General features: G+C 38.8%; 1 protein-coding gene across 7 annotated transcripts in view; it reads left to right on the top strand.

Annotated features, from left to right (window-relative positions):
- The window catches only part of opa1 (OPA1 mitochondrial dynamin like GTPase), a 130,048-nt gene that overhangs the window by 11,513 nt on the left and 105,563 nt on the right, over nt 1-12,972 (top strand). For 6 of the 7 annotated variants that reach the window (XM_072572547.1, XM_072572544.1, XM_072572543.1 and 3 more), the window contains exons 2-4: nt 4,211-4,524; nt 5,562-5,658; nt 8,449-8,553. In XM_072572547.1, the coding sequence (XP_072428648.1) occupies nt 4,249-4,524; nt 5,562-5,658; nt 8,449-8,553 (478 nt within the window). In that variant the 5' untranslated portion in view covers nt 4,211-4,248. Of the gene's footprint in view, nt 1-1,195; nt 1,310-4,210; nt 4,525-5,561; nt 5,659-8,448; nt 8,554-12,972 lie in introns of all 7 variants that reach the window. The other variant, XM_072572542.1, reaches the window with a different exon arrangement.

The following is a 12,972-nucleotide window of genomic DNA, read 5'->3' as shown; positions in this document are numbered from 1 at the left end:
GCCAGAGGATGTGGTGGAGGCTAGTACAATTGCAACATTTAAGAAGCATTTGGATGGTATATGAATAGGAAGGGTTTGGAGGGATATGGGTCGAGTGCTGGCAGGTGGGACTAGTTTGGGTTGGGATATCTGGTCAGCATGGACGGGTTGGACCAAAGAGTCTGTTTGCATGCTGTACATCTCTGTGACTCTACGAGTGAACCAAATGAGTTGTTCCAACAATCGACAATGGATTAATGATCACCATTCGACTCTTTAATATCAGATTTTTTTTATGGAACTTAAATTCTAATATCTGCCATGATAAGACTATTCCCCTGAACGTGATCTGGGTCTCTGGATAATAATATGACTGGGTCTTTGCTTCCCCCTCAAATGCTTACACTCCATATGGGGTTCCTTTTCGTTGGTTTGGCTGGAATGTCTGGACAATGCAAGTCGTGTGACATTTCAGGTGGTGATTAATTCACTTCTGTCTGAGACTTACTGGAAATGTCTAGAGGCAGCCAGCTTTGTGGGCTGATTAATATACTTTTTTAAAATAATATTTACTTTAAAGATGTGTAAATAATATTATAATGTATTAAAGTTTGCAGTTACTCAGTTCATAGCTAAAATAGATTTATCTTTTAGTGGCCTGATTATAAATAATTGTGTATACTGATAAAATTCATTTTCAATCATTTCCAAGTTTCAATGATGTGCAATTGTCAATCCTGACTGACCTTAGTGCCTTTGAGGTATTATGAAAGGACCTGTTAACAGAAACTCAAGATGGTGATTGATTTAGGGTTTGACTAGATTTGTTAGCAGGGCCAGTTAGTCACATAAGTTTTTGAACTAATGCAAAGCATCACTGAAACTGGATTTGGGCTGAATCTAAAGTTCATTTTAAATTCCTTAATGTTTTGTGTGATTTGCTCTGGAAAAACCTGCACAGCCAGTGGGAGATTCAGGCCTACAAGACTTCCAGGCCTACAAGACTATTTTTGTTGCCTCAATATTACTCTTGTCAATGAGTGTAAATAAGCCAGGGACATGTAGGACATCAAGAGGAGATTGATTTTGGGCCCTCTGCCTATCAGTGCAAGTCATATGTTGTTCAGAAAATTTGCAATGTTTGCTTAAACAACATCTGCTTTACCAATCTCTGCTTACCTTCCCTTTTCCCCCCCAAATCTTCATATTTTTCCAGTTATTGAAATCACTTGATAGAGGGTGCCTATGCTGTTGAAAGGTCAAAGCATGAAAGATGGAGGGAAACTGGTCTGTTGATGGAAGGGTCAAGAACCAGACAACCTGATTTAAGGTGAATTCCCAAAGAACCAATGGCGATGAGAAGAAAAAAAATTGTTTGCAGTGAATGGGTTTGGGCAGGAGACTGTTTTGTTTTTGAAAGCTTCAGGACTGGGTTTTTTTTTGGTTTTTGCTTGATAATTATTCTTCAGAAATCGATGTTTTGAAAGTTCTGAGGGAAAGATCCTAGTCTGTAAGAAATAAGCAAATGTCTCCAGAGGTCTGTGGAATCTGTTTGCATTGACTAGTAACTTTGAAATTTAAGCAAAACATACAGTCCTGTGTATCTGTAATTCACCCTATTATCCAACTTCATGAAGGTCTGGTGTTCGTCATTGAAATGGAAAACTATTTTGTTTTTATTTTATTTTCTAATTTATCTCTTACCTGTGTGTGCCAGTGGGGGTTTACGATCAAAGAAGTTTGGACTTCGATCAAAGATCTTAGATTGCCTTGTTGCTTATCTGTGTTCAGCTAAAGTTACATTTTTAATAAGTATTAATTTTTTAAGTTATGAACAGTGTCAAAATTTGTTATTTGTAAAGTCTGGTTAGGAACAATTGAGCAATTTTGAATGTTATTGACTGTTTTAGTTTCACTTTGTTGCGAATCCAGTGATTGCTTTCCCCTTTTTGATGCTGGCATTTTATGTAATTTCTAATCTCCCCAGGAGGTAGCCTTACTCCCAACATGTGGGAATCATCTCATCTTTGTACTCCAGGCATCATGAACCTTGGTTAGACTTTGTTGATTATTCAGTCTTTTCCTTCCCTTCCTTTCACCATATGCATTGGTAGACTATAATGGTCAATGCTGAACCTCAAAGGCAATGTATGCTATAAAATTTCAGTGATGCATCTTTCCCTGATTCACAACACTTTTAATGTGTTAGAAATGGTAATTCTAACTATGTACACAGATCTGTGACTGAATAAAGAAAGTGAAAGACAGAGGTAGTGTGGAAAATGGTTCAAGATATTTGCTGGGTTAATGTTAGTTATGAGTAGCACTGATAGCTTAGAAAATAAATTCACCAGATTTCTTGTTCACTATTCTGTTACTTGTGTTTTAACCAGACTGCTTTTGATTTATTAATACTGCATTCTGTATAAAAGTTAAATTTTTAAATTTAAGTTTTATTTCTAATTTTTAATTTCTATGTTTTTCTGGTAAATTACTGCTTAATCAGGTACACTGAGCATGAACTGGAGGTCAGTTTTGTGCAGCATTGATATTGTGCTTTATGATGTAATAACATTTGGTTCTTTGAAGATTTGCATCACAAAGCATGACGTCCGAAATATCAAGATGGTTTTGTTGATTGGCAGAAACACTTTCATATCTTTGACTGTAAATCTACTGTTCTTAATGGGAGCTGACTTTACTATTAGCACCTTTTTTTTCTTTTCTCATTTTCTTCTTTGGCAAGACTAGCACTTAAAGTGCACTTGAAAATAAAAATGGAATTGTTACCTTGTTCTCTAGATTTGGATGAATTAAATGAGATCACTCTGTAAATCTGTGTTGCTCTAGGTAATAATTATTTGAAATGAATATTTAACTGTGTGTTGTTGTGATGCTTAATTATTGCGAATGGAGATTGCATATTTTTAACTCTAGATTGTATGAAAGTTGCATGCTTGTTATTTGTACAAATGTTCCATTTGGTCTTCCTCTTGTTTACCATGAACTTGATTATCTTGCGGTACCAGTTGTCTTGTTTTGATCTTGTGGTGGAATAACAAGGGTTAGGAAGGATACTTAATTAGCACCACACACTCTTGCCAATCCTTGTAAAAGATGATGGTATATTTAAGAAACAAACTTCTGTGGATATTAGCAGTAAGTGAAAATCAAAACAGTGTATAGTAATCTCTGTGCTAGGAAAATGAAGCCTAAGGCAGCTGAAATGAAATTGTTTAATATTCTAATTTTACTTTTATGTGTTTGCCAACTAACTTTGAGTTATTTTGTGATCCCTGTGAATATAGTCACTTTACACCATGTCATGAATTTCAGTCATTTACCAATAACAAGATGGTGTGTTTTAATGCAGCTAGTAGTAAAGCAAAGCATGTGGAACAGCAACCTATGGATCTTTACATTTAAACGCAGTCTGCCATTCCTCAGAAATAGCAGTATTTTGTGCATGATTCAGCATCACTATCATTAACATCACATCTTTTTCACAGCAAATTGTAGGATGCCAGCCTTTGATAGATTCTAGCCTCTGTGGCACTAAATGTTAGTGTTCACTGATCTAACTGACTGATTCTGATTCACGTAAGGCTTTTAAGAAGTAGTAACTGAGTGCAGTAATGAGATGAGTGATCTGTTGTTGGTAAAATCTAATTCATTTTAAATAAATGAGAACATTTTTACTTATAGTGCATGGTATTAGAATGTAAGGATGAGAAGACAGGGATACAGAAAAAAAAATCAATTGGCCCATAAAGCTCATTTCTCAATGGACAAAGATGAGAATGTGTTTTGTTTTCTAGATTTGGGTCATCAATGAAATGAATTAGTATTAGAAAGCATTGCTGGTATTCACATTTCAATTCTATTATGCAGTTGAATTCAACTGCTCAAGATCGCTGTCATTATGTGCCCTTACACTTGAAAACATCTGTCCAACTGCTTGAGTTCTTAAGTTATTAGACAGTAACACAAAGGGAAAGTTTCCTTCACCCTTTTTGGTAGCCCATCACTGTTTGACAGTGATATTTGGAATGATTGATTGAACAAGATTTACGAATTGCTTTCTCTCTGCATGCTTGAACTTAATCACAAACCTGTGTTAACCAAGATATTTTCTGCAGTATGACAGCTTTTAAGTTGTCCTTATTATGATAAGCCCATTGTATTTGTGTAGCACTGATGCTTATTTTTCTTTGTTTTGTTCTACCTTTAGCGTTCTGGCAAACCCTGTGAAGCACTGTTGATATTAAAATGAAGTTCCCTGCTCAAAGACTGTACTCGTTGTCACGAACAATTCATCACCTTAATACACCATGCATTAATTCTCGCAAGCTACACTGGAATTCTGCAGCTCGGCCATACTCCACTTTCAAGAGGTTTTCACTGAGGGCAGCCAAGCCACTTCCTTTGAAAGTTGAATACTATCCCTATAGAAGTTTCATTCTAGCTAGATTGGCAACCCGACTGTTAAAAATTCGCTATCTTGTACTGGGATCAGCAGTAGGTGGTGGTTATACAGCAAAGAAGGTATGTCAGATACTTACAGTACAAAATATATAATGAAAATACTAAAAAAAAAGGACTGATAAGAATAATGGTATTTTCTTGAGCTTTTCAGGATTATTTTTGTGACTGTGCTTCCTACTTCAAAGGCATGACGAAGTCTGAAGTTTAAACTTAGCCAGTAATACGTCCTCCAGTTGATTATGTAAAGATATGTGATATTTCATAATTGCTATTAAATATGTCTTCATTTCTTTAATACTTTGCTTGTTTTTGTTTTTTATTTTCTGACCTGAATACTTGCAGCTTTTCTATAGGAAGAATGTTGTGAAGCTTGAAAGGGTTCAGAAAAGATTTATAAGGATGTTGCCAGGGTTGGAGGTTTTGAGCTATAGGGAGAGGTTGAATAGGCTGGGGCTATTTTCCCTGGTGTGTCAGAGACTGAGGGGTGACCTTGTAGAGGTTGACAAAATCATTAAAGGGAATGGTTAGGATAGATGATTAGGTTAGGTTCCCTACAGTGTGGAAACGGATCCTTCGGCCCAACAAGTCCACACCGACCCTCCGAAGAGTAACCCACACAGACCCATTTCTCTCTGTCTAATACACCTAACACTATGGTGCCTGCACATCTTTGGACTGTGGGAAGAAACTGGAGCACCCGGAGGAAACCCACGCAGACAATGGGAGAATGTGCAAACTCTACACAGTCTTTTCCCTGGAGTGGGGGTGTCCAAAACTAGAGGGCATAGGTTTAAGGTGAAATGAGAATGATTTAAAAGGGACCTAAGGGTCCCCTTTGTCATGCAGAGGATGGTGCGTATATCGAAAGAGCTACCAGAGGAAGTGGTGGAGACTGATACAATTACAACATTTAAAAGGTATCTGGATGGGTATATGAATTGAAAAGGTTTGGAGGGATATGGGTCTAATGCCTACAAGGGCAATGAGATTAGTTTAGGATATCTGACTGGCATGGACAGGTTGGACTGAAGGGTCTGTTTCCAGGCTGTACAGCTCTATGACTCTAAGAAAGTTTCTTGTGCATTTTCATTTGTTAGACATATGACCAATGGAAAGAAATGATGCCAGATCTAACAGCGTACAAATGGATAATTCCAGATTTTATCTGGGACCTCGATGAACATATAAACTTTGGTGAGCTGATTTTATTATGGTTATACAGTAAATCCTTGCTATCTATGAAATTCTGATTTGTGAATTTGCCTATCTGTGCCAAAAAATAAGTATCGACAAAATTCAACATCTGTGGGAAAAGCTTGCATATCTGCGATTTTTCACTTGATTTTACATGAACTCCATGCTCGCTAATTCATCATTTGTGGGGTTTCTCAGGAATGGAACCTTTGCCGATATGCAGGAATGACTGTATGTACAAAAGTATTACAGCTGTAGTATTTGTTCAAAATATGTTCAACTATTTTCAGTTGTTTTGATTGTCATGCTGTAACTTTAACTTTTAATGGAGTCCATTCTTGCTGTGGTCTTTTTTGTAGAATCATTCAGCACAGAAGAGGCTCTTCGGCTTATTGAGTCTGTACTGCCGAAAGTGCCCAACTTTCCTGCACTAGGCCCAAAACCTTGAACGTTAGACAGTTGAAGTGCTCATCCAAGTACTTTTTAAAGGTTCTAACGTCTTATGCCTCAGCCCGTTCCCAGGCAGTGCATTCCAGATCTCCTTCACTCTCTCTGGGTGAAAACATTTTTTCTCCATTCCCCTCGAAACCTCCTTGTTATTGACATTTCAACTCAGGTGAACAGTTGTTTTCTATTCAACTTGCCCCACACCTTTCATGATCTTATGCGCCTCTATCAGATCCCCCTTCAACCTTCTCTGCTTCAAAAAAAATAACCCAAGCTTATCAAGCCTCTCTTTGTGGCGGGGCGGTGTGGATTTGTTGGGCCGAAGGGCCTGTTTCAATACTGTAATGTAATCTAAAATGCTCCATCCCAGGCAGCAACCTGGTGTATCTCCTTTACACCCTCTCCCATGCACGTCCTTTCTACTGTGTGGTGACCAGAACTGTACACAGTACTCCAGCTGTGGTCTAACTAAAGTTCTGGCTGGCCCCAACGTGACCTCCTTGCTCTTATAATCTGTGCCATGATCGATAAAGGCAAGTGTCCCATATGATTTGTTCTTATGCGTTCTTAACTACCTGTCCTGCCCCTTTCAGGCATCTGTGGACTATTACTCCAAAGTCCCTCTGTCCCTATGAGCCTCCTCGTTTTCTGTTATTTGTTGAGTACTCCCTTATCTTGCTGTTTCTTCCAAAGTGTATCACGACATGGCTTATCAGGTGAAATTCCATCTGCCACGGATCTGCCCCTCTGTTTATATTGTCCTGTAACCTAACACCTTCCTCCTCACTGTCAAATACCTGACCAAGCTCATATCCCCTCCAACATTCTCATTTACATCACATCACAAACAATAAGGGACCCAGCATTGATCCCTGCAAATAGAAAAGATAGAAAAGTATGTTTGAAAATTGACCTGGATTTTGTAGTGAGAATAATTGCAAAACTGCCAGCATTTGCACAATACAGTTAAAAATGAGTTAGAGGTTGATGTCATTAATTTATGCTTTGAAGGATGTCACTCTGTGAATATTGTACAATCAAAATACAATCAATTAGAAATTACTGAATTTACAAGAACTTCCATTCTTTTAAGAGTCTTTGAGCCCTAAAAGCCTTTGAAAAGCTTAGTTTGTTTGATCAGATGTCACTGAGATTTTAATGGTATACAAAGTTGATAATCACTACGAAGACCCCCTCTAGTTCTGAATTAGTTATTGTATAATTATTGAATACCAAATATCAAATCATTAGTCATTTAATATTTTTAAAAATATTGTTTGTGTTTTGGGTTTTACGTCTGTTCTCAAGTTGTACCGTAATTGTTTATTTAGCTCTCTGTAAAACATGTAAATGAATCTGAAGCGATTCAGTTTTTCCCTGCCTTTTAGCTAGCTGTGAGAATACTTCAGTATTATTAGCTGCTTCCTGTATTAGGTTACTGGACAGCTGGAGATCCCTTTGACTTTGTGTTGACTTGAAACTGGTTTTGGAGGAGATCCAAAAGAGGTTTACAAGACTGATCCTGGGGATGAAGGGCTTTTAATAGGAGGAGTGGTTGAGGAATCTGGACTGTACTTGATGGAGTTTAGAATGATGAGTAGGGATCTGATTGAAACTTACAGAATACTAAGAGGCCTGGATGGGGGAGAGAGAAGATGTTTCCACTCGTAGGAGCAACTGAGACTCAAGGGCCATCTCAAAAGGAAGTGAGATGAGGAATTTCTTCAGCCAGAAGGTAGTTAATCTGTGGAACTCATTGATGCAGACGGCTGTGGAGACCAAATCATTAAGTGTATTTAAGACAGAGATAAGTTCTTGATTGGTAAAGGGATCATTGATTACAAGAAGAAGGCAGGAGAACAGGTTGAGAAATATGTTAGTCATGATCTAATGGTGAAGTCGACTTGATGATCCGAATAGTCTAATTCTGTTGTGATGTCTTATGGTCTCAGAAACTAAGTGGCTCTTTTCCTGGAAGAAAAGCCTAAATCTAGGGATCGTAATCTTTGGATAAGGGGTTGGCCATTTTTATTTGACATGATGAAAATTTCTTCAGTTGGAAGATTTTGGAAGTTTGGAATTCTGTACTCTAATAGCTGGATTCTCAGTCATTTGAGTACATTGAAAACTGAAATCAATAGATTTAAAACATTCAGTAAATCAAGTGACATGATAGTGGTTTGGCAAAGTACAGTTAATGTGAAAGATCGGCCATGATCTTGTTGAATTATTTCATAGCTCCATACAACTAATAGTTTATTCTTGCAACTGCTTCTGCCTGCGGACAATAATGAATAACAATGTGAAGTGCATGCATTAATATGTTTTTAATTTTATTTTTAGAAAAATTTAAGGAAATATTCTCTGATGCGGAACTTGCTAAGTTACTACCTGATTTTGATAAGGTTGGAGAAAGCCTGAATCAGCTGAAGAGTCTGCTATCTCCAGGTTGGTGTCTGTTTTGGATATGTTATGAGAGCTTTGTGAAGAGCTATTAGAAGTGTTGAATTATCTTAATGCTTTATATGGCAATTCTTATACATCATGCTGTGGGAGCCTTCTGATAAGCTGCAAATCTTAGTTATTAATGGAGAATGATGATTGTAAATAGCTGTTTGTTAAGTTTAGGGCTTTGGAAAATATTCCAAACAGATGCAAGGTACCTATGAGGAAAGATAATTATCCTTACATGTTGTAATCAAAATACCAACTTAGAATGCACATCCTCATTCCAAAAATACTGGAAAATCAGGTTGTAAGTTTGCGCTCTGAGTTGGAAGGTTCAGGCTGTGTTCAGGCATTTTGTCACCATGCTAGGTAACGTCATCAGTGAGCTTCTGGTGAAGTGCTGGTGTTCTGTCCCGCTTTCTATTTATGTGTCTTGGTCTGTTAAGGTGCATAGCAGCCCTACTCATATCAATTAACATCAGCCTGGCCAAAGAAACACTGACCACACTACTACAGGAACCAAGGACACAAACACCCAACAGCATCAGCTTTATCAGCAAGGTCAACATCCTCAAGCTAGTAGATGCATGCCTCACTATCCACTTCACCTTCAATGACAAGATCTACAAACAAATCAATGGAACACCCATGGGATCACCAATAACAGGCTGCTTAGTAGAAGCAGTAATGCAGAGCCTTGAACAAACAGCCCTCCCCATGATCTAACCCAAACTTTGGGTCTGCTACATGGATGACACCTTTGACATCACAAAACGGAACAAATTAGAGGAAACCTACAACATCATCAACAACACCTTGGCAAAAATTTCACAAAAGAGGAGAACAACAACAGACTCCTCTTCCTGGAATGAACAGTTAATGGAGAACTGCAGTTCAGCGTCTACAGGAAAGCAATAGACACATACCAGATACTCGACAACAGGAGTAACCATCCCAACACCCACAACTAAGCTGCATCAGGACATTATTTAAATGGGCCACAAGACACTGTAGCACCCAAGAACTATGAGCGGCAAAAGAAAAATAAATCTACAGCGTATTCAAGACAACGGGTACCTGATAAACGCAGTCCGCCGATTTTTAAGCAACAAACCAAAACAAGTTGGCACAACACACCCAGAAACTCTAGTCATGCTACCATACATCAAAGACATCTCTGAGATGTCTACCAGACTACTGTGACCCCTTGGCATCATGGTAGCCCAAAAACCTACCAACACAGTGAAACAGCTTCTGATGAACCTTAAGGATGCTATACCCACAACCAGTGAAACAAATGTCATATATAAAATACCCTGCAAGGACTGTAATGAACGTTACTTCGGACAGACAGGCAGAAAACTAGCCACCAGGATAAACAAACACCAACTAGCCATCAAAAGACGTGACCCGCTGTCAATAGTATCCATTCCAAACAGATGAAGAAGGATTCCACTTCAACTGGGGCAATACATCCATCCTAGGTCCGGCTAAACAGAGACACGCACTGAAATTTCAAGAGGCCAGGCTTTCAAACCAAAATCCCATCAATAAACACATCGATTTTGACTCCATTTACCAACCCTGAGAAAAAGAACAAGAAATGGTATCATGCACCTTAACAGACCAAGGCACACAAATAGAAAGTGGAACAGAACACCAGCGCTTCATTGGAGGCTCACTGATGTTATCTAGCATGGTGACGAAATGTCTGAAAACAAACCTTCCAATTCAGCGAGCAAACTTACAACTACAAGCTACAAATCTTCTCAAAAATCACAAATACTGGAAAATGCATAGTACAGTAACAACAATATGCACCATTTTTCAAAAAGCAGGACTATAAGATTTTGAAATTGAAAAAATAATCATGGAGGAGCATGTGAGAGTGCCGAATCTGTAACTAACCATAATCACCCAATTATTTAAACAAGTATTGGAAGTGGCATTCCATTTTGAATATATGAGCTGATAGCTTAAAAATTCCAGCTCAAATTGAATTCAGAGCATCTTATTTTTTGAAGCATCCACTATTCTCACATTTCTCTGATCTCCTGAGGGAACGTGCTGTATGACACACAATATAACTGGAAAAAAGCTTCAAGTTACTTCAGATTAAAACTCGGCATGGGTTAAATCCACAAATGATTTATCTACTGTCCAAAATATTAAATAAAATGCTAAGTCCAATATGGACACATGTGAACAGTACTTTTCTTGATACCAAAATAAGTCATTCAAGTAGCGAATCAATCCCAGTTTAAGTAAGCAACAATTTATCCACACCTTGAATATTCCCCGATTCCATATCCACCAAATTGCTAATCGCCTGTTACTTATCTTATTTCCAATGTTCACGAACCAACTAGTTTCCTCTCCTCAGCTGCTCTCCCAGCCTTGATAGCTATTTTCTTACCTCTTTCTCAAAAAGAGGGATTTCTTTTTTCCTATCACATTTTAGCAAAGTATCTTCAGGAATAACTTCCATTTTCATCCTATGTCATCTCTAAGCGTGTCCTGAGAATCTATCTTTGGCTTCTTCATCATTGCATGCTGTCCTTGGTAATAATACTGAAGAGACAGGGTTAGCTTCCGTGTGTATCCCTGTTCTCCACTTGCATAATCCCTCCATTACTTTGCATGTAGGACATTCTAATAACAATCGCAAATGAGCTGTAATTTGTTTTCATTAAATACCAGAAAGTCAACAGTCAATGATTTCAGTCAAACCCATCATCTTAGCTGATGATTCCATTTCCCCACCCTGTCACTGTCTTAGGTTGAACCAGACTGGTTACATCCATGACATCCAATTTCATACCAAATTGAGATTTCAACTCCATACTACTCTCGCAAAGATTAAATACACTTCCTTAACATGGCTCTTATGCTACTTTGCTTTAGTTCACATACTACTGGAACATTTAGGAACTGGAACATACTACTGTCACTTTTAAACTTGACTATTCCAGAATACTGTTTGCTGCCTCTCACCACTATACTTTGTAAACTTCAACTCATCTAACACCCTGCCATCTTTATTCAATCCTCAAGCAGATTTTGTTCCTCCATTACATTTGCTTAGTCCCTCAGTTAAAATTCTTATCCTGGTATATACATCTGCTCATTCCTTCTCCTTTAATCTCTAACTCTACTAACTCTTCTAGCTAGGCACTTTCTGCTCAGAACTCAACATTTTTGTCTCTTTGTCCCCTTCTGCATTCTCTCCTCACTATTGGAATCCAAGTCTTCAGCTGCTTAGGGCTAGATGCTTTGGAATTTCTTTATTGCTTTAGCTCTGTCTCTGTAATCATGCTCGCTTCCTTTCAGACCTGACCTTTATGGTCAGATCTCTAGTCATAGAGTCGTAGAGATGTACAGCATGGAAACAGGCCCTTCGGTCCAACCCGTCCATGCCGACAAGATATCCCAACCCAATCTAGTCTCACCTGCCAGCACCCGGTCCATATCCCTCCAAACCCCTCCTATTCATATACCCATCCAAATGCCTCTTAAATGTTGCAATTTTACCAGACTCCACCACTTCCTCTGGCAACTCATTCTATACACGTATCACCTTCTGTGTGACAAAGTTGCCCCTTAGGTCTCTTTTATATCTTTCCCCTCTCACCCTAAACCTATGCCCTCTAGTTCTGGACTCCCCAACCTCAGGGAAAAGACTTTGTCTATTTACCCTATCCATACCCCTCATAATTTTGTAAACCTCTACAAGGTCACCCCTCAGTCTCCGACGCTCCAGGGAAAACAGTCCTAGCCTGTTCAGCCTCTCCCTATAGCTAGCATCCTTGTAAATCTTTTCTGAGCCTTTCAAGTTTCACTACCTCTTTCCGATAGAAAGGAGATGAGAATTGCATGCAATATTCCAACAGTGGCCTAACCAATGTCCTGTACAGCCGCAACATGACCTCCCAACTCCTGTATTCAATACTCTGACCAATAAAGGAAAGCATACCAAACGCCGCCTTCACTATCCTATCTACCTGCAACTCCACTTTCAAGGAGCTATGAACCTGCACTCCAAGGTCTTTTTGTTCAGCAACACTCCCTAGGACCCTACCATTAAGTGAATAAGTCCTGCTAAGATTTGCTTTCCCAAAATGCAGCACGTCACATTTATGAGTTAAATTCCACCTGCCACTTCTCAGCCCATTGGTCCTTATGGTCCAGATCCTGTTGTAATCCTGAGGTAACCCTCTTCGATGTCCACTCCACCTCCAATTTTGGTGTCATCTGCAAACTTACTAACTGTACCTCTTACACTCATATCCAAATCATTTATGTAAATGACAAAAAGTAGTGGACCCAGCACTGATCCTTGTGGCACTCCACTGGTCACGGGCCTCCAGTCTGAAAACCACCCTCCACCACCACCCTCTGCCTTCTACTTTTGAGCCAGTT

This window comes from Chiloscyllium punctatum, chromosome 6 (assembly GCF_047496795.1).
Source record: "Chiloscyllium punctatum isolate Juve2018m chromosome 6, sChiPun1.3, whole genome shotgun sequence".
Lineage (NCBI taxonomy): Eukaryota > Metazoa > Chordata > Chondrichthyes > Orectolobiformes > Hemiscylliidae > Chiloscyllium > Chiloscyllium punctatum.
The sequence above is the reverse complement of the archived record's forward strand: the minus strand, read 5'-3'. Positions and strand labels throughout refer to the sequence as shown.